Raw genomic sequence first — 19,082 nt, 5'->3', positions numbered from 1 at the left:
ACTATCAAGACTCGAAGTGTGGTAAGTGTACAGATATAAATTTTTCAAACTACTCAAATTATTTATACAACCAATTAGCACACGATTGAAACGGTCAACAATGTTTGCAATTGTAATGAGAGTGCGATGTGTTTTCGAGATACAAGTACGCACCAACCGTTAAAAATTGGACGATACATATACCTATAATATAGTTATAATATATAAGCTACACCTTCTACGGAATTTGAAATATAGCACATATGCGCAGAATATTTTTATCGCTAGCTAGAAAAAATTTTTAATGATTTTTTTTTCGCGGTTAGAGAGTCAGTCATTTTGTCCCGCTTTCCCTCGCGCGATTACCATAAAAAGTGAGAACATCGAAATTGTCAATAATCAAAATTAGAAGTTGAAAGTTCCAATCTGGGCTATGGATCTGTACCGACCACCATAAATTTTTATTTTTTTATTATTTCAAAACCGAGTCGGAAATCAAGTGATGATTTCAGGTAATTATAGATAACATTTTATTCTATTGTAATAAGGTGATTCAATGGATGAAAAATAATGTGAAAAATTTTGTCAATTAAACTTGACACGAATTAATATTTTGGTTAGTAGGACGGGTTGAATAGAAAGTGACGAGATTTGCTAACGAATGTAGAAGAGTGAATCTTTTGGATGAATAACAACTCAAGTTAAAACTCAGTTTCCGAATTCTCTTGGGAAGCTGTAGTGTGCCTTGAGATGAAAGGACTAATGACAATCCACGATAATCCAATCACATTCTTGAATGAATCTTCATTCTTAACAATCTTGAATGTGCTACTCTGTCACGGGCGCGCGGGCGAGGGATGAGACGCTCCATCCACACGTCGGATTAATCCTTTATTGTTCCCTCCAAAACCATCACGTCTCGCAAATCCAAAATGCATCCACAATCGTTACCAGATCACAGCCTAGTCTGGTCGATAGTGATAGTATAGATTTCCATCGGTTCCTTCTTGATCTTGTGAAGTTGAAGCTGAATTTCCTCTTTCGTCTTGCCCTTCGTCTCCGGTACGACAAACGCAACGAATATCGCGCCGATCATGCACAACGCGGCGAACATACCGAAAGTCAAGGGCAGGCCGATCGTGGCCTGGAGGTTGATGAAAACCTTCGTAACCACGAAGGTCAGTGACCAATTGATCATGGCCGCTGCCGCACTGATTGAACCCACCACGTTTGTCGGCGAGACTTCGTTCACCATGATCCAAGGCACTGGTCCACATCCAATTGCGTACATGCTTATGTAGATTGTGAAGAATATCAGAGGCACCCATGGAATACCGGTCGATTGTACTCCTGCCTGCTCAGGAAAAACGCATTACATGGTTATACACAGGTTTCATTGGGATACGTGCTGTTTATGGACTAGACGTAACACCGAGTTTTGGAATGGTGGTTACGCAACGATGTTGGGAACCGAGTTCGTACTCTTGTTGACCTTCATACTTTATGAATTTCCACCGAGAGAAAGGATTTATGGTTTATTCAAGAGAAATTGAGTTGCTTGTAAAAAATACTCCATTACGTTACATCATGTAAGAAGTGTAAGTGCGGAAGAGTTCGACTGTTCAATGGATTGTTATTTCTTCGACTTTCACCAAACGTCTGGTATACTCGTGAAAGTGGTGAAAGGGAACGACAACTGACCTGAAAATGGAAATGCACTGACACGACGATGAGGCAGACACCCATGACGATCGTACTGATCATGAGGAGGATTCTTCGGCCAGCTTTGTCCGCCAAAACCGTGGATACGATAGTCGCTAGAACCTGAGCGACGCCCATAATGGCAGCGCAGACTGTTGGGGTAAGGACCGATTCTTTGGCAACGAAAAGCTCCTCGGCGTAGAAAACAACCGCATTTATTCCGGACAGTTGTTGGAGAGCCGTAAGTCCTGCGGAAGAGGATTGAAGGGTTTCAAACTAGCTCACAGCTCGTGATTGGAATTCCCAGACTCACCGAAGGAGATTAGGACAGCCCTTTTGTGGTTCTTTAGCTCCGAAAATCCTGCCCTCTGCTTGCTCTGGGATTCTTTGTTGAACTCGAGCTGCGCAAGCTCCTGCTGAAACGGAAAATTTCTACCTCTGAGTCTCTCCATCGCTCTCTCGGCGTCCTTTCGACGATTTTGGCCAATCAACCACACCGGGGTTTCGGGCATGAAGATGAAGCTCAGCAGCAGAGCTGCCGGTATAGTGGCTGAGGTCATGGCTATCCATTTGAGATTCCCGATCAAACCTGTTCAATGGGAAAAATTTATTTTTACTACAGTTGGAGCAAAAAAGGCTAAAGCAATGCGTATGAATATATTTGACTGGTATCGTTCCCACGCCTGTACCACTCCAATTGACATTCACATTCTATTTGCGTCACATTTGGCCACAGCTAGAAATTTGGCCATAACTCTTCTTTCAGACTGATTTATAAAACACTTTTGAATATTATATCTACATATATGGGGCATTCCACACCAACTCACAAACTCCGAAAGAGTACCCTGAATTTTTTCAGATTTTTCTTAGTAAATCTGTTTCAATTATGATTTTTGAAATCAATTTATTGTTACTTGTTTTTCCAAAATCTGAAAAAATTCTCAAAAACTTTATATCAGATATAAAAAATTTTAAGCCCAGACCCAAACTGTAAAAAAATCGGTAAAACTTAGAAGCAATAGTCAGTGTTTTCTGTGTTGATGTTCAAACATATTTATACAAAATCCAGGATTTTTGTGAATTTTTTTTAGACTTTTCTGAATAGATTTTTGTTCTTCAAGATATAAATATAGTGTAAAAATTACAAATAATTAATTAGTTCGGAAGAATCTGAAAAAATTCTTAAAAATCCATTGTTAAAAACGAAAACCTTTGAGTGGCTGTAGAACCTCAGTTATTCCACCTTTGATTATAGCTTATATGTATCAAATAGTTTTGTGTTGCTACTTTGATTGAGCACGCGTAAGCTTGTCAAAGTTTTTTTGCAGTTTTTTAGGTACATTGCGAGACGTAAACGCGACAATTCCGACTTTGGAAAAAATTTTTATAACCGATACGAGATTGTTGAGAATTTTTATGTTATTGCCATAAACATGCTTATTTAAAAAATCATGAATCAAACAGGTTTACTAAAAGAAAAAACAAAAAAAAATCTCAAACAATTTCGGGATACTTCTCTGGAGTTAAGGTAATTACATACAAAATTTTTAATCAAACAAAAAATGGTAAGGGTTGGCGTGGAATGCGCCATATATACTTTGTGTCTTATCGTTGGTGCGTATGATTCTGACTCATACGCAACTCAAGTACCTCATGACATTTTTCCCAACTTATAATATTGGACATTCCTGTGAAAAGCGTGAATTTCAATAATTTTGCGAAAGCTTGAAATTCTACATTCGTATCGAATTTTGAATGGTAAAAAGATTCTTCGCCACCTAATTACGCATTAGCAAGCGTGCCTAATTAATTTGTTGTGAGGCACCGCAATTACTGACTTCCTGTTTTATTGGAATTATATTTCGCCTAAGGCAGAAAAATAAGGTGAATTAGTCTGCACACAGAGCTTAATTCTGGCTGCGATTCTTCCGTCGTAAAGAATACGGAATATTCTCCTCCTCGGAGTTTTTATAGTTTGATACTAAGCTCGACTGCTACTACCAATTCCGACTCCGAATATCTGATGCCTTAACAAATGTGGCGCAACTCAGGTGATGAATGGAACAACAAGGACATTTGGATAACGTGAAAATCTCAGTAGCCAGTTTCGCTAAGTTTGCAGCTTAACTTCAGTCAATTTATTCGAATTCAACTGTCGTAATTTGTCCCGCTCGAAGACGTTTGGATTCATCTTCTGGCCGATTAACAACGCATCTCTTTTGCAAAGAAAAGATAAAAAAAACAGCTCCGACTACGACACGACTCTCTAGACTGGAGAATTTCGTCATGGTTTCGGTATATTTACTGTCCCAATTGACCTCATTTACCGCTGTAAAATGATATTTTTCTGTTCTCTGCCACTAGTTGCATCGTCTGCTTTGAGTGTCGTGAAAAATGCCACGAAAACAACGAAAGTAAGCGAGACCTCGTAAGCGCGAGATTTTAATCACAGCTTCTACGCCATGACGCCTCACAAATTGACGTAATGGACTCGCGGTTAATTAAAAAAGAGATCAAGAGAAAAAATAGTAGAAAAAGATAGATCGTAATGAGATGTGATAATAGAACTTGCTGAAACAGTCTGTAATTGATTCAAGACTTGATAAATCTCAAATGAAACGCGTGGGAATTATTCTTCCGTGTAAAATGCCTTTGAATGATATTCAGCCACGCGTAGATATAGTTTATGGCTTAAAGCTTGGATGAACCTGATAATTGTTTGCTGAAGAAATGGAAACAGGTGTAAGCCTATGAAAAGAAAACGACACGTGTAATGTACAGACGTGAATCAATAATGTACGACAAATTTAAGGACGTCTGGATTAACTTAAACCATTTGTGCAACGTGGTATAAAATTCACCCGTTATATACGAATTTAATGTAATCAACGATAAGTTTAACTTCTGCTCGACTGAGTTAACTCTGCTATATAATATTAAGTCACAGACCATCTTGTACGTTTCACAAAATGCGACTTCCAGTGAAAAAATAGAAATAAATTACGGCACGGAAATATTTTTTCGCCTCTAGTACGAAGTATAAAAGTATTCTTCTACCTGTCAACCACCCCAGCGAAAGCCCAATCGCCATCTGGAGCTCGAACAGCGACCCAATCGTACCTCGAGTAGCCGGCTCCGCAATTTCGGAGACGTACATCGGAACGATGACTGTCGTTGCCCCATTTGCAACTCCGCTCAAAAATCGAGCCACGAACAACCTGTTTCACCATGAATATTATACCAGTCATATTAACGATTCACCAATTAATTACTGCAAGACGTTTGGTTTTCAATTCAACACCGCTGAAACTCTGTATACTGGGTCCACCTTGTTAGGCGTTCGTTTTAAACCATTCGCTTTTTTTTACATTATAATCTTGATTTTCGTTTTTTACCATTTTATCGAGATATAAAGTGTATTAAATAATTCTCAAGTACATGAAACAGGTGTTAAATTTCCTCACAAATCGATGGCCGCTATTTATTTTGTAGGATTATTCTATCATTGCGAAAAAAACTCGATTTTTTTAAACTTATCCAAATCATCTCTAAAACGTGTTTCTTTACTCAAATAAAGGCATTTTGAGTTAATATTTTCATTTTAAAGTCAACGGGTTAACGTTGCTTGGAATAAATCGATGACGATTAATGCAATGAAAATTATTGTCGTTATCGATCAACTAGCCCAACTTTAGTAGTGTCAAACGATGTTGAATCGAACTTTCGACCGCATGGCTGGTCATGTACGATTCCACGAGAAACGTGTAATGTACACTATCTCGTGAGCCGGGGTGTGAAATCGAGTAATCGAAAAATTTGAAACGGATCTTTAAATAATTACCATAACGTGCTTGGTGCAAATCCGATCATGAACCAAAAAAGCAGACAAGGTACACCGATTAGCAGTATCGATTTCTTCCTTCCGAATTTATCAGCAACCCATCCCGCAGGAATCGCACCCGCGAGAGCTCCCAGCGCGAGCAAGGATCCAACCCATGACTTCTCGTCATCGCTCAAAGCTAGTGTATCCTTTTGATTGTAGAGCGGAAGTGCTGGAGATGACCAACCGATATAGTTGGCTGCAGTCACGGCGGCTAAGGTAGCTAAGGTTGGACATAATCATTCATTTGGTTAGTTTCTATTATTTTTGTCATTTGATGACGTATGAATTTACGATTAATCAAGTGTGTCTTTCAAGTCATTGCGTTACCAAACAAGTATGAGTTCAGAAACACCGAAGTTTTACGAGGAATAGTCAAGAATAGTCAAGTCAACATTTTTTTTCGGAGTTAGTACAATTTGTCTTTCTATTCGGGAGAGGAGTTGAAAAATAATTTGAATCACCTTTGACCTTTGTATTGATATTTGTACACCTTGGATATAAGATACAATCTTCAGAATTAAAATGGTACCTTAAGTCAATTAGCATATGGACTTGTTTAAAAAAATAAAAAACACGTCCATTTTCGACATTTTTTTCTGACGTGGATATCAGAAGGTAAGATAGGATTCTCACACACAGTTAGTACAAAGTTTTATAAGGTTTCAATTTTGCTTCATTGAAAAATATCAATTGATAACGGACTTATTGGCAATACGAAAAATCATTCGGCCGCGATGTGGTGTAACGGTGTTGATCGAACCTCAAAATCTATTCATCCGAGTGACTTGAAATTTGAACGTATCCTTGAATATCACATTTTCTTTGTACGGTCAGACACATTTTTTTATTTCAAATTGGAAAAAAAGTATTCCAGTGGAAAAAAAGTTAGAATTTCAACGTCAAGTATTAACAAATCAATAAACATATTCTTTAAACCATCTCGTCATACAATAGAAAATAGTAACATCAAGAATCTGTCCAAATTTGAAACCAATCGGACAAATAAATTTTGAGATTCGGTTCACGCTGTTTGACCTCGCCACAGCCGAATATCTTTTTTTTACTAACAACAAGGCCGTTGTAAATTAATATTTTTCCGACGAAAAATCCGACCTTGTCTTTCGAATACCGGTGTAAAAAAATGTTGAAATCGAATTATTTCCAGGCCAAATCCTCATGCTAATACCTTGAGACAAATACCTAAAACCAATAGCTTCTAAATTTGTTTATAGGTTCTTATATTTGAATTCACGTCACCCGATCTCACGAGCAATCAGTAAGAAGTATTTGCTGTTTTGATTAAACTAAAAACTCAATGTATTTCATAGAGTGAAAATAGATGTTCTAAAGCCAACGTGAGAATCTTAATCTTTTTCTTTGGACTCGAAAAATTGTCTAATCTCAAGATAATTACAGCGGGCAAAAGTTCAAACGTGCCATGGCCGAAGATACCTTGAAATTTTGTGTCTTAAAAACAATTACATACTATTTCAGGGCTGGAACTTACATGAAACAGCTGCAAGGTACTGTGTAGATTTTTTACTCGTAGGCGTCGGTGGTGAAACATCCGGAATTGATGAGGTCATTTTTTGTACACAACCACACAAGCTGTATCACCTAAAATTACGATATACTGTACAAACAGTTTCACTTGAAATATAATGTGAATTGAACAGCACGCTCAAATAATTCGACACGATATAAACTATTCCGATACAATATATTATTATAAATTACTATTATGTGATATTCTCGAACAATTTATCGACGTCTTTCATATCCTATCGAACTTTTCAAGCAGGAGAAATGATCGTCCCCAATGTAGACCTGCTTCTAATCCGGCAAAGTAACGTCAACGCGATTGAAATGAACCGTTCGCGAAAAATTCGTCTCGGCTAAAGGCTCGCCGCATATTTTCTACACTCTTATATACAGGGTGTCGCCTCATCTAGCCTTGTTCAAGGTCACGGCCTCATCGGGCACTCACCAAATGTATAAAAACGATTAGTATCTTAATGATTTGCCGCCGAGAAAAAGGTGTCATTTCTTTTTTCACAAATTTCTTCGAGTTACGCAAGAATCTCTTATTCGAATTTGTAAACAGGAGCAACATGTACGATTTAACTGGCTTAATCGGCTGAGAAGGTCAACTTAGGTAATTGGCTTCAGGGTAACCGATTGAAAAAGTTAACCGGTCATTACATTTAACTAGTTTCATAATTAACAGCAACTAATCAGCCAGCATATAACTGGTCAAGCAAACAAGTAAAACAATTATAAAAAATCGGACAAGAGTCGACTCTCTACGAATTGAAATGACAAGGCTGTAATAAGACTTATTTCATTTAGGAACTTTAGTTAATTAAGCCTAAGTTTCATTGCATACTCCATTCGTAGCATCAGTTTTCTTGGTCAATTCGTATTCGACTAGTTAACTCTGGCTTAACCGGTTAACTCGTCAACTATGTTGACTACGTTAACAGGTAAACAACTTCAACCGGTTGCCTTTTAGCTCATTAAGTAAGTGAACTGTCTCGGCTGGTCAAACCGGTTGAATCGTACAGCAATAGTAAAAGGTCCGACTGCCATGTACTCTAGGTATTTTCTATTTGATATTGAACGTGAATTTTCTTATCGCTCTAACCTATTGAGCTAACAATGAAGCAAGACCCTGGGGTGCGCTTCTCTCCTGAGTCCAAGATTATTCCACCAGAATAGACCAATAACCCGACTTCTCAAACATCCAGTATTTTTCCTCACCCTCGCTGATGTCACGCATGTAATCGTTCCAATTCGCCCTCACACATTAAACTCGTGAATAGCACTGACCTCTCTTCGCTCACACGGTGACCAACCGACGAAATAAATTCAATGCTTGCAGAAATATGGCGCCAAAACCACTAGCTGTTTTCCGTCTATCTGTTCGTCAATTTGTCAGGAAGATCCAAAACGAAGTTGTAGAGATACGATAACGTCGTGTTATTCGGTGAGTTTATTACAGGCCTCTGTGCGGATACTCATGACTCGGTGTCACGTCAAACACTTCAGATGCCTAAGAGACTTTTCAGACGACGAAACTGTACCTGGTACCGTTTCGCGCCACGCGTCATACTGCGAGTTCACACATCTGGCTGAACATCTGCGCTGCCAATGACAAATCTGAAATCATTTCTAAACAGCCCCTTTCCGATCAAGTCACGACCTCATTTAAGGCAACTGTTCCCGGTATGGATGTGGACCTAACATAGCTCAATTGCGGCTATTCATAACCACGCCACGAATTCAATAGATATTGACAGTGGCATTGTATTCAGGGAGTACGCGAAACGATAAATATCCATCGCCGGTTGATCACTTGATCTCACAATGACTCGGCTATTCTTAGCCGTTATCTCATACCAAAGGCGAATGGTCTTACTGACGGTGTTATTATTTTTGGTACTGGGCAATCGTTCGGAAAATTTTCTAATACGACTGTCGTATTTGTTTAGGCTAATGAACAGATACGCGCGTAATATCTCTATCTTTTGCTCTCTTTGTGTTTGAGTACAGTCTGGTGTTAAATAAAAGAAACACAATACCCGAAGTATGGCCATTATGTATAGCAATTTTTGGTTTACTTTCATTAGTAATTTATACTGTACATCTGTCTATACAAACACCTTAATTAAGCTTACAATTATTTGTCGTAGGTATACCATATACGCGGGCATACTTATATCTATGTATACGTAATACATCGGTTATTTCCTGTAAGTGCGACATGCGTAAATTCTTTTTACGATCGCTATCCTCGTATAAAGAGAAACACTTTAATCGCAGAAGGTTACAACTGTCGATACAAAGTCTGACATGTGCCTCATTTCCACGGAATAACCGATACTTGGGTGATTGCGCTTCGAATCACTTCCGTTTTTAATATTCAATTGATTCGAAGGTTTTTTATGAACTCTGGAGAGTCGATATTGTTTCAATATACTAATGATGAACTTATGACAAAAGGTTTGCGTCATTCTTTTGGCAATAGTATGTTCCAAAAATCCACTTAAAATCGATAAATCAGTTTATATACATTCATGGTGTAATTATAACATATCGAATGAACCGAATTGTAAGAGTCGTTCAAACTTTTACAAATGAGAAAAAATACGTTTAATTTTATACTTTTTCCTCAATGCAAAATAATCATTTCGGGAGTAACACTCATGTACAATAGCCAGTGAAAATGGACAAAAATCGAAATTGTCGATAACCAAAATTGAAGGGTGAATTTCTATTCGGCTGAGATCCTTCACCCAAGTGCATTAGAGGATCTGCATCTAATGGAATGCAAGAAATACGGAGGCGGTGATGGGGTGATTGCTTCGGGTTTCCCTTTTATAAGAATACGAACGGGAAAAAAATGTGAAAAAACACAGTAAGAAACTTCCGTTAACCCTTCGTGGTCACTGTTATTTTTCGTCCGATAAAAAATACATTAGTTTTTGGGGTCATCCCGACCCCAGGTGACTGCGGAGGGTAAATTAGATCAATAATGGACTAAAATTTCCTCAGCACAATAATCAATGCGAAAGAGACAGAATTCAGGTCCGAAAGTAGGAGAAATGAAGCTTCCGCATGTACTTTGGTAACAAATCAAGTCCCAACCCCAATTCAGAGTGATCTTGGGCCTACGCCATAGGACACTCGTATGTCTGTACAGGAAAAGAGTCCACGGTGAAAGAGCCTAAGTTATAAGACTAGAGAGACCACGAGGGCCAACAGTGTGATTTTGGGTAGTATGGGACCCCATTATCATGATAAAGGAGGGACCCGGATTTCCCGCCTAAAACGAGAATCTTGGATTTTTCGCTGGTTTTTAAGAGATGAGCGATAAGCGTCCCTTTCGTCGGTCTAATTCATCCCATTCCATTCCCTCTTATCATATCCCGTGCTTCCGTAATGCCCTGACGATCGTTAGTAGATCACACCATAGCCTGGTCGTTAATGATGGTGTCGTTTTTCGTTTCCATTTTCCTCATCCGATGTAGTTTCATCTGAATTTCCTCCTTGGTCCTGCCCTTTGTTTCCGGTATGATAGCCGCGACGAACATAGTCCCGCTTAAGCATATCAATGCGAACATGCCAAATGACAGCGGCAAGCCAATGGCGAGTTTCATGTTGATGAAAATCTTTGTCACAGCGAAGGCCAGCGACCAATTCAACATCGCTGCCGCGGAACCGATTGTGCCCACGACGTTGGTCGCCGAGACTTCGTTCACCATAATCCAAGGCACTGGTCCGAATCCGATAGCGTACATGATTATGTAGATCGTGAAGAATATCAGAGGCACCCATGGAGTGCCGGTCGATTGTACTCCAGCCTGATCGGAAAGAACGTAAAACATGGTGAATGGATTTCGGTAGTAGATTCTCTACTTGTCGTCTAGATATGCGTATAATGAGTTATGCAAATGTCATGTTGGTGCGTATATCCGATTAAAGCCACTGATTCGGATTTTAAATCGAAACACTGAGCAGGCATGCAAGTTCCATAAAATGGTTTTACTGATCCAGCAAGTATTCAAAGCTATTTTCAAGGCCTGACGTATATCAAATGAATTTCATCACAACTATATCTTATATCGAGTTGGTTCAGCGTCTCATTTTCGTCAGGTTTGAAACGTTTCCAGTGAGACCTCAGCTCTAGTTGTTGGAGCTGCTCAAAGTCAAGGTGCATCACTTCGGTCAGACGAAATGAATTGCATCTTGCCAATTTTGATTTTGTCGCGCGAGATCCGCATCAGTTGCTCTATATCTAGGATTTCCAACGAACTTATCGATAGACCAGACGGTGTAGAAAGTACACTCTTTATAAACGTACAATTTCACCGTAAACCAATTATACTTGATTACCATTTTGTTTCGCTAACTTCCCATTTCTCTGTTTTCAGGAAAAAGAAAGCTACTGTAATCACCCCGAAAATGAGAAGACGAATTTTCACTAAATCTCGAAGCTTCAAGATTCGAGATTTCGAAATTTTGTGTGCATGTGTGTGATCAATTTGTTTTGCCTGACGATATCTCAAGAAGACGTTACCGGACTTTAATGATTTTGGTCTCAATCTAAGCGGCTTCTTCGTGATTAGAACTGATTAGATTTTGGCTTTGAGCGGTTCACTAATTTTTCAATTTTTTAGATGAAATTTCAAATAATCCCCAAAAAATGGAGATGTCTTGGAAATGAATGAATGGATTCGAACGAAAATTAGCACTCGTCGGCTTGGTGGGTGGCTGAACACGAATCTAAAATCAGATTGGAAAATCCGGCGATCCAATGGGGTGGAAAACATTCTAAAAGGTGTTTTGGATCACTGATATCGAATCCCAGGCCAGACTTCCAAAATTTGTAATGATGGAACCATCATAATGGTTCAAAAAATGAAAAAAACGTAAAATTTTGAAACAATATGGTTGTCGAAAGCTTTGAAATTGTTGATCACGAATCTGAATCTTCAGTTCAAAATTCTAATTGAATATTTTTTTTTTCTTTGTGACCTTTCAATCTCCCGTGTGAGAACGGGAAGTTCGAGGACCGGCTGATGACCAGTCCAAAGCCACTTGCTTTCCTCTAGCTGCTGGTTTGTAACTGAAGTCGACTCTCTCAATAGGACCGGTGGTGGGGGTGTACGGGAGAGCATTTGTAATAATTAGTACACTCCCACCAACGAGCTCCACGTGCTCTTACAGCGCTTTGAACTGAGACTCGCGCAATAGGGCCGCCCAAAGTCCATAACAGCTACGCTATTTTTTCCAGCATTTCACTTATGTTTCCGGCCCCATTGCGAGAGTACCTGGCAAAATTTCGGCTGCGGTTTGTTTACCTGGAGTAGTGGGGGAAACCGCTGAGCTCTCTTGAGAGGAAGCTGCCCTATTGCGAGAGGTCCTATTGAAAGACTCGACTGTATGATACTCGTAATAGAACTTGCCATTCAACTATGAAATAAAACATAATGAGATAAAATTGTCGAGTCTATTTATGGAAATTCGCGACAATCCTGTAATTCTTCCGCATCCTGGCTACAGCCTCACTTTCGCTTCGTTCGTTGATCAAATCATAATAAAACTCACTTGAAAATAGAAATGCAGGGCGACGGCAATAAGACAGACACCCATGACGCTGGAACTGGCCATGAGAAGAATTCGGCGGCCGGCTTTGTCGACCAGCAGCATGGATACGCCGGTTGCGAAGACCTGGCCGACACCCATGATGCTTGTGCATACCGTTGGGCTGAGGGCCGATCCTTCAGCTTTGAAAAGTTCCTCGGCGTAGAAGATTACGGCATTTATTCCAGACAGTTGTTGGAGAACCATAAGTCCTGAAGGAGGAAATTGGAGGGCGTCAAACCATAAAAACTCACAGCGTGATTGAATAACCACGAACTCACCGAAAGATATCAGCACGGCCCTTTTATGATTCTTAAGCTCGGAAAGGCTGGCCTTCTGCATCCTCTGAGATTTTCTATTGCTCTCGAGCTGCGCAAGCTCCTGCTGAAAAGGGTAACTTTTGCCCCTCAATCGCTCCATGGCTCGCTCCGCGTCATCTCGACGATCTTGGCCGATCAACCACACCGGCGTCTCCGGCATGAACAGAAAAACCAGTAGCAGAGCCGCCGGTATGAAAGCTGAGGTGACGGCGATCCATTTCAAATTTCCGATCAAACCTGCCGCAAGAGAGCATTTCTTAGAATTAGATCAGGGGTCGAGTTATCTTAAACGCGGCGCGATACGCGCAGGTTTCTTCGATCGATTTCGAACACAATCATAAAAGTAGCTGAAATTTATTCTGACATTATATGGTTGCAGACGGGATCCAATGCCTTCAGTCCGACCAACCATGATTCACATTCGAAAACGATCAATAAATCGAATCGATGTGTTTGTATGGCTCAATAATTTTAATGTTACCGAACGGGATTCATTATGCCGCATTCATCTGCCTTATACATATACCCTTTTTCTATCAATTAAACATTTCTTAAAAAAACATACGTATAAACCGAGTCGTAAATTATGAGAGATAACGAAGGATCGGACATTTATTGAGGATTTTGGCAGTAAAATGACTATGATAAGTGTATCGCCGTAATAAAGAATTTTAAATGAAAATGACCACGTAATTAACGTTTTCATTGGTCAATTTTGCTGCTGCAAAGCGATATTTGTTCCGACATAGATGCTTAAAAATTTTGGCGACAAAAATAAATAACTGTGAAATCACGTAAAACCTTCCGAGTGATAGTTCTGATACGAAAAATAAAAACCTCAACTGGTGAGTGCAAATAAAAATATCATTATATAATTAGACGAGATCTAGCATGGTTCATTGACTCTGCAGCACCGCAATCACCGGCGGTCAATGGAATTAGGCTATAACCCATTTCATCAAGATAGAAAAAAAATACCGTTAAAAAAATGGCATAAACTGCACAGGGTTATGACTATTGTTTTTCCACGGTCCAATGTACGGCAAATTCATCAGCCAGCATGCTTTAATTACTGTTCACCTCCCCCCCCTCGTACGAATTGAATTTTTATCGCCATCTACACTCGGAAAGTTTTGGAATTTTATCAGAGATCTCGGATGATTTTAATAAACTCGAGGCCTAATATTTGATGACTCGAGTGATACCCTCGGGTACCGAACCATCGGTCCACCCTTCTCCTTTGACTTGAGTCCGACATAACTTGGGAAATAGAGGGGGTAACAAGGACAAGATAACCGGAATAGTTTGACCAACTTTTTCAATTAAATTCTGACGCATTCAAAGTCGCAATGATCGTATTTTGACCGAAAAAAGATACTCCGATTCATTATCAGGCGTATTTGAAGCATTCCTCACTTAATCTCAGCTTTTTGGCCAGACAAAAAAAAAAATAGCTGCCGTTAGAATATATTCCTTGCGCTCAAGCTTCGAAGAGCTTCTGTGTACTCACTTTACAGATCTGCGTCATTTTTATTAATTGTTTTTCTGTACTTGACCACCAGTTGCATCCAAGCTGTTTACTCCAAAGAATAATGCGAAAAAACAAACGTTGGGGTAGGCACGATCCCTTGGATGGGAGATTTTGTTTGTATCGTTAATTAGAAGATAGAGAGGAAACAAGGAAAAGGATAAATGAAACGGCGGATTCGAATGAAATGTAGATATATGTATAAATCAGAACCTCAACGCAAAAATATCGTCTAGTAATTTTTTCCTGCCTCGAAACAATTTCACTCAAGTTCCGCCGCAATGTGGCTCACTAGGATAATCGTAACAAATTTTGAGTTTTTGGTGAAAAAAATTGCAGAACTTAAAGCAATTGACAAAATGGATTTGATTCTTAAAGTAAAAATTACGTTATTTTCCGGAATGCGCCATAACCTTCGAATGTAATCGGTTGGAACTAATGTCCGGACACTTGTTAAATTTCTTGTATAACACTTGAGTAAATTGCAAAAATGTTTGCCGAGCCAAGATAGAGCAAGGATTTAAAAATTTTTGCTAAGAGTGCGACTTATACGCAAAAATCGAAAATGAGCAACTCCAGTGTGTGAATGACATTAGAAGCAATACAAGGGTTAACTTTGAGCGCTTTCACTTTCAGGACACATTACATGTAAATTTGATATCATTAACGATGCCATAAAGTCCCAATAATTATATCCATTCGACAAATTTCCACTCAGGGAGAGATGAAATATCAACGAGGACACGAAGGTTCTTGTCAGCTTGTAACAGAAAGTGTAGAAATAACGTTTTACCTGTCAAATATACCAGCAAAATGCCAAAGGATAACTGGAGTTGGAACAACGCACCAAGCGTGCCTCGAATGGCTGGCTCCGCAACTTCGGACACGTACAACGGCACTACCACTGTCGTTGCCCCGATTGCAGCTCCAGCCAAAAATCGAGCTACGAGCAACCTGTTTCACCGTGAACATAGAAAAACTACATTAACGATTCGCAAAGTAATTACTGTAAGACGTGTGGTTTCCCCGCCGCGCCGCTTGAACCCTGTATGCCGATTACTTGGTCCACCTTGTTTGGAGTTCGACTTAACTCAATCACTCAGTATGAATCGACGGAAAATAATGCAACGAAAAATGTAGTTCTCCTTCAAGAAGGTACCCAGACCTCAATGGCCTCGAACAGCATTGAAACGAGCTTCAGACGATCTGACAGATCACAAAATTCGATTATCAATTGGCATTGTGCACTATATCGAGAGCCAGGTGGTCACATAAGTCAGTTGAAAAGGTAAACAGCAAAAATTTGAAATAAATTTCAATCGGTTACCATAAAGCGCTTGGTGCAAATCCTATGATGAACCAGCAAATTACATAAGGTACGCCAATCGTCAGTATGGCGTTCTTGCGTCCTACTTTATCGGCTATCCATCCGGCAGGAATGGCACCCACGAGAGCTCCCAGCGGGAGCAAGGATCCGACCCACGACTTGTCGTCATCGGCCAAGGTTAGTGTATCCTTTTGGTTGTAGAGTGGAAGAGCCGGGGATGACCAGCCGAGATAGTTGCCAGCAGTCACCGCGGCCAGGGTAGCTACGATTAAGCGTATTCATTCGTTTAATACGGTCATTCACTGTCTCGGTCATTTTCAATTTCAAAAGTTGAAATGCTACGGGGGAATAGGCCCTTCAAACACAACCCAAGTTTGATCCAGCAACACGATTGACACTTATTGAGAAGTAGTCCAGTCATATTAGACCAATTTTCGACAAAGAAAAACATTAAAAGGTAAACATCTGGATTTCTGTGTACAAGCTTATTATGGCTTCCGGATGAACATACTCAATTTCCCAACTGATACCTGTTGCGCTCGAGCCTTCATCCTGGAAAAAAGGTACATTTTTTTAGTTTTTCGCCGGTATGTCGGGAACCATTTCTCCGATCTCAGTAATAGTTTCCCGGGTACAAGTGAAAGACTATGAAAGTTTGCCTTTTTGACTAGGTATTTACTCGAAAACTTAGTATGTTCATCCGGAAGCCTTAATAAACTTGTATACCAAAATCAAGATCTTAAACTGGTTAAAGTTTTTATTTTTCCTAATTTGACTGGACTAGAGTACCTTAATGCTCCTCATTGTCATAAAGAAAGACGAGTTACGTAATGGCGAAGTTTCATGACGAATCATGAACATTTATTTCCGACTCAGCCGTAAAGTTGACTGAAAAGCGGGACGAAAGTGGCATATTTTTCTCGCTTAACTTTTTTCCCTAGCGCTAAATGCAGGAAAAATGAGATTTGCGGGAAAAAAGTAGACTTTGTTCCCGTTAATCTCGTTTTCCCCGCAAAATAGAAGTATGATAGAATAATTACACGATAGAATATGCTAACGATGATGATGTCGATAATGATAATGATGATGACTTCGCCCCTTAGAGACACACCATACAAGGCCTGCGGCCCTGGACCCGCTCCGCGAATGTACTCGAATGTAAGCTTTAGAAAACAAACGATGGACAATGTGGAACGAGATGTGGGAGAAATTTTTTAACACAAAAAAGTGACAAAAGAATATGCAATATATACATGGGATCTATGAGACACCAAAATTGTTTTTTCATTTACATTTTACTAGCACAACCACGATTCAAACTCGCTGACTTCAAGTATGTTAAAATTGGTATTGGGGTCAACTGGACCCCACTATTTATTCCATCAATTTTCAGAAGTAACCCTGATTCAAGCGCGTTGACTCAAAAATTGTACGTTAAAGTCGGTATCGGGCTTAACTGAACCCCAATCAGGGCAAAATGCTAAACAGCAAACACACTGCCCAAAAAAGATACCAACCGAACGTTCGCTCTGCGGTCGACATAGAACACTCAGCTTCTGTGCGTGAGTGATTCCCACTTTTTGAGTCAATGGGTGTGGCCAGAGTTGAGTCAGAAATAAAGTCCTATATGAAACACAGGATTGGGAGTCGATTATTCCTTCAGGTGATTACTAGTAAGCCCACCCGCGGTTATTATCTCCGACTTTATTCCCCTGTTACATAATGTACTATTTTGACGAACGGTGTGTTTTTGCATAAAGACATAAATTGTGAAATTACTGACATCTGTATCCTTGTGTTTAGTACTTATGTTTTCACGTAATTCTTTGTTTTTAATCATTAAATCTAATCGCCAGAATTCTAATGCCACTTTGGATGGTTATGTACCGTTGTATTCCTAGCTTTACGGTATTTAAAATAAATGGAATAATTCACTTCTTGTCGTCCGTACGTGAATGCGACCATTAGTGCGATGAAACTTTGTCGAGAAGAATGAGAAGATGATGTAATTTTTTATTAAATTTGCGCCGAACAGACTTTCGAGAAATCGGCAGAGCCTCTGCTTCTCCGATCTCTATGTGGTGATAAACTCAGCAAGTTGATGACACAGCGAAAGAAAATGCCCTCATGTAATAGCGGGATTCGTTATTTCACCTTTCTCGGTCTTCGAAAATCCTCCAGTTCGAGGATGATCAACGTGGGATGAATTTTAAACGTGATAAATATTTTCGATATCATACCGCGACCACTTACCTGAGAGCGTTGCAAGATACTGCATCAACTTTTGAGTCGTCTGTGACGGTGGTGAGTTATTTTTCTGTATTAATGAAGACATTTTTAACCCACAACGCTCACGAACATAGAAGTATGTAACTCAAAATACAAACGTTCCGTATAAACGGTTTTACTCAAGGCGATTCAGAGGCACACGAAAAAACAAGATAAGCAAAAATCAGGAAGCAATTCTACCGTAGACTTGTTCAATTTCTCTCGAGATAAAATTGTCGCGGTTGCTATTGCCGCACTCACGAAGGGTTCGTTACCGCTACGAAGCCGCCGTGCATTTCGTACACTCTTATATACGGGGTTACCTCAATTGCGGACCATTGATAACCGCACTACGGATTGAATAGATATTGATAGTGGCAGTGTATTGAGAAACTATTCGAAACGATAAATACGGATTCCGCTCAATTACTTGATTTTATAATGATTTCGCTATTCTTAGCTGTTATCTCATACCAAAAACGCATGATCTTAATGACGGTGTTATTATTATAAGGCTTCCATATTTGTTTAAGCTAATAAGCAGATATGCAGGCAATACTCCATCTTTTGCTCTCCTTGTTTTAAAGTAAAGCCTGTCTCTCTATCTAATAAAAAAGGCCTGTACCGCATGGCAACAGGTAAAAAAGAATAGTTATTAAATAAAAACAACACAATTACCGAAATATAGTGATTACGTATACCAATTTTTAGTTTACTGTCATTAGTAAATTACACTGTACATCTGTCTATACAATCACGTTAATTAAGCTTAGAGTTATTTTACGTAGGTATAAAATATACGTACGTGTAATTATATCTATGTACATGATATATATGTTATTCCGTGGAAGTGTGACGTGCGAAAATCTTTCTTGCGATCGGCATGTCTTCCGGGTCTTACGCTATCCTCGTATACGGAAAAACACC

General features: G+C 39.5%; 2 protein-coding genes across 2 annotated transcripts; both read right to left on the bottom strand.

Moving 5' to 3' along the window:
- Positions 1 to 810: 810 nt before the first annotated feature.
- LOC124416038 (facilitated trehalose transporter Tret1-like) lies at positions 811 to 8,471 on the bottom strand. Its single transcript, XM_046896871.1, has 7 exons — positions 8,396 to 8,471; positions 7,074 to 7,174; positions 5,525 to 5,786; positions 4,741 to 4,901; positions 1,994 to 2,269; positions 1,681 to 1,928; positions 811 to 1,333 (listed from the first exon to the last, which is right to left on the bottom strand). The coding sequence occupies exons 2-7, from the start codon at positions 7,150 to 7,152 to the stop codon at positions 935 to 937; spliced, it is 1,425 nt and encodes a 474-aa protein (XP_046752827.1). The 5' UTR covers positions 7,153 to 7,174; positions 8,396 to 8,471; the 3' UTR covers positions 811 to 934.
- A 1,887-nt stretch (positions 8,472 to 10,358) lies between these two features.
- LOC124416039 (facilitated trehalose transporter Tret1-like) lies at positions 10,359 to 18,222 on the bottom strand. The gene is made up of 6 exons (XM_046896872.1): positions 18,141 to 18,222; positions 15,888 to 16,149; positions 15,354 to 15,514; positions 12,994 to 13,269; positions 12,677 to 12,924; positions 10,359 to 10,929 (listed from the first exon to the last, which is right to left on the bottom strand). The coding sequence occupies exons 1-6, from the start codon at positions 18,220 to 18,222 to the stop codon at positions 10,531 to 10,533; spliced, it is 1,428 nt and encodes a 475-aa protein (XP_046752828.1). The 3' UTR covers positions 10,359 to 10,530.
- Between the last annotated feature and the right edge of the window lie 860 nt (positions 18,223 to 19,082).

This window comes from Diprion similis, chromosome 2, assembly GCF_021155765.1.
Source record: "Diprion similis isolate iyDipSimi1 chromosome 2, iyDipSimi1.1, whole genome shotgun sequence".
NCBI lineage: Eukaryota > Metazoa > Arthropoda > Insecta > Hymenoptera > Diprionidae > Diprion > Diprion similis.
This window is presented reverse-complemented; position numbering and strand designations above follow the sequence as displayed.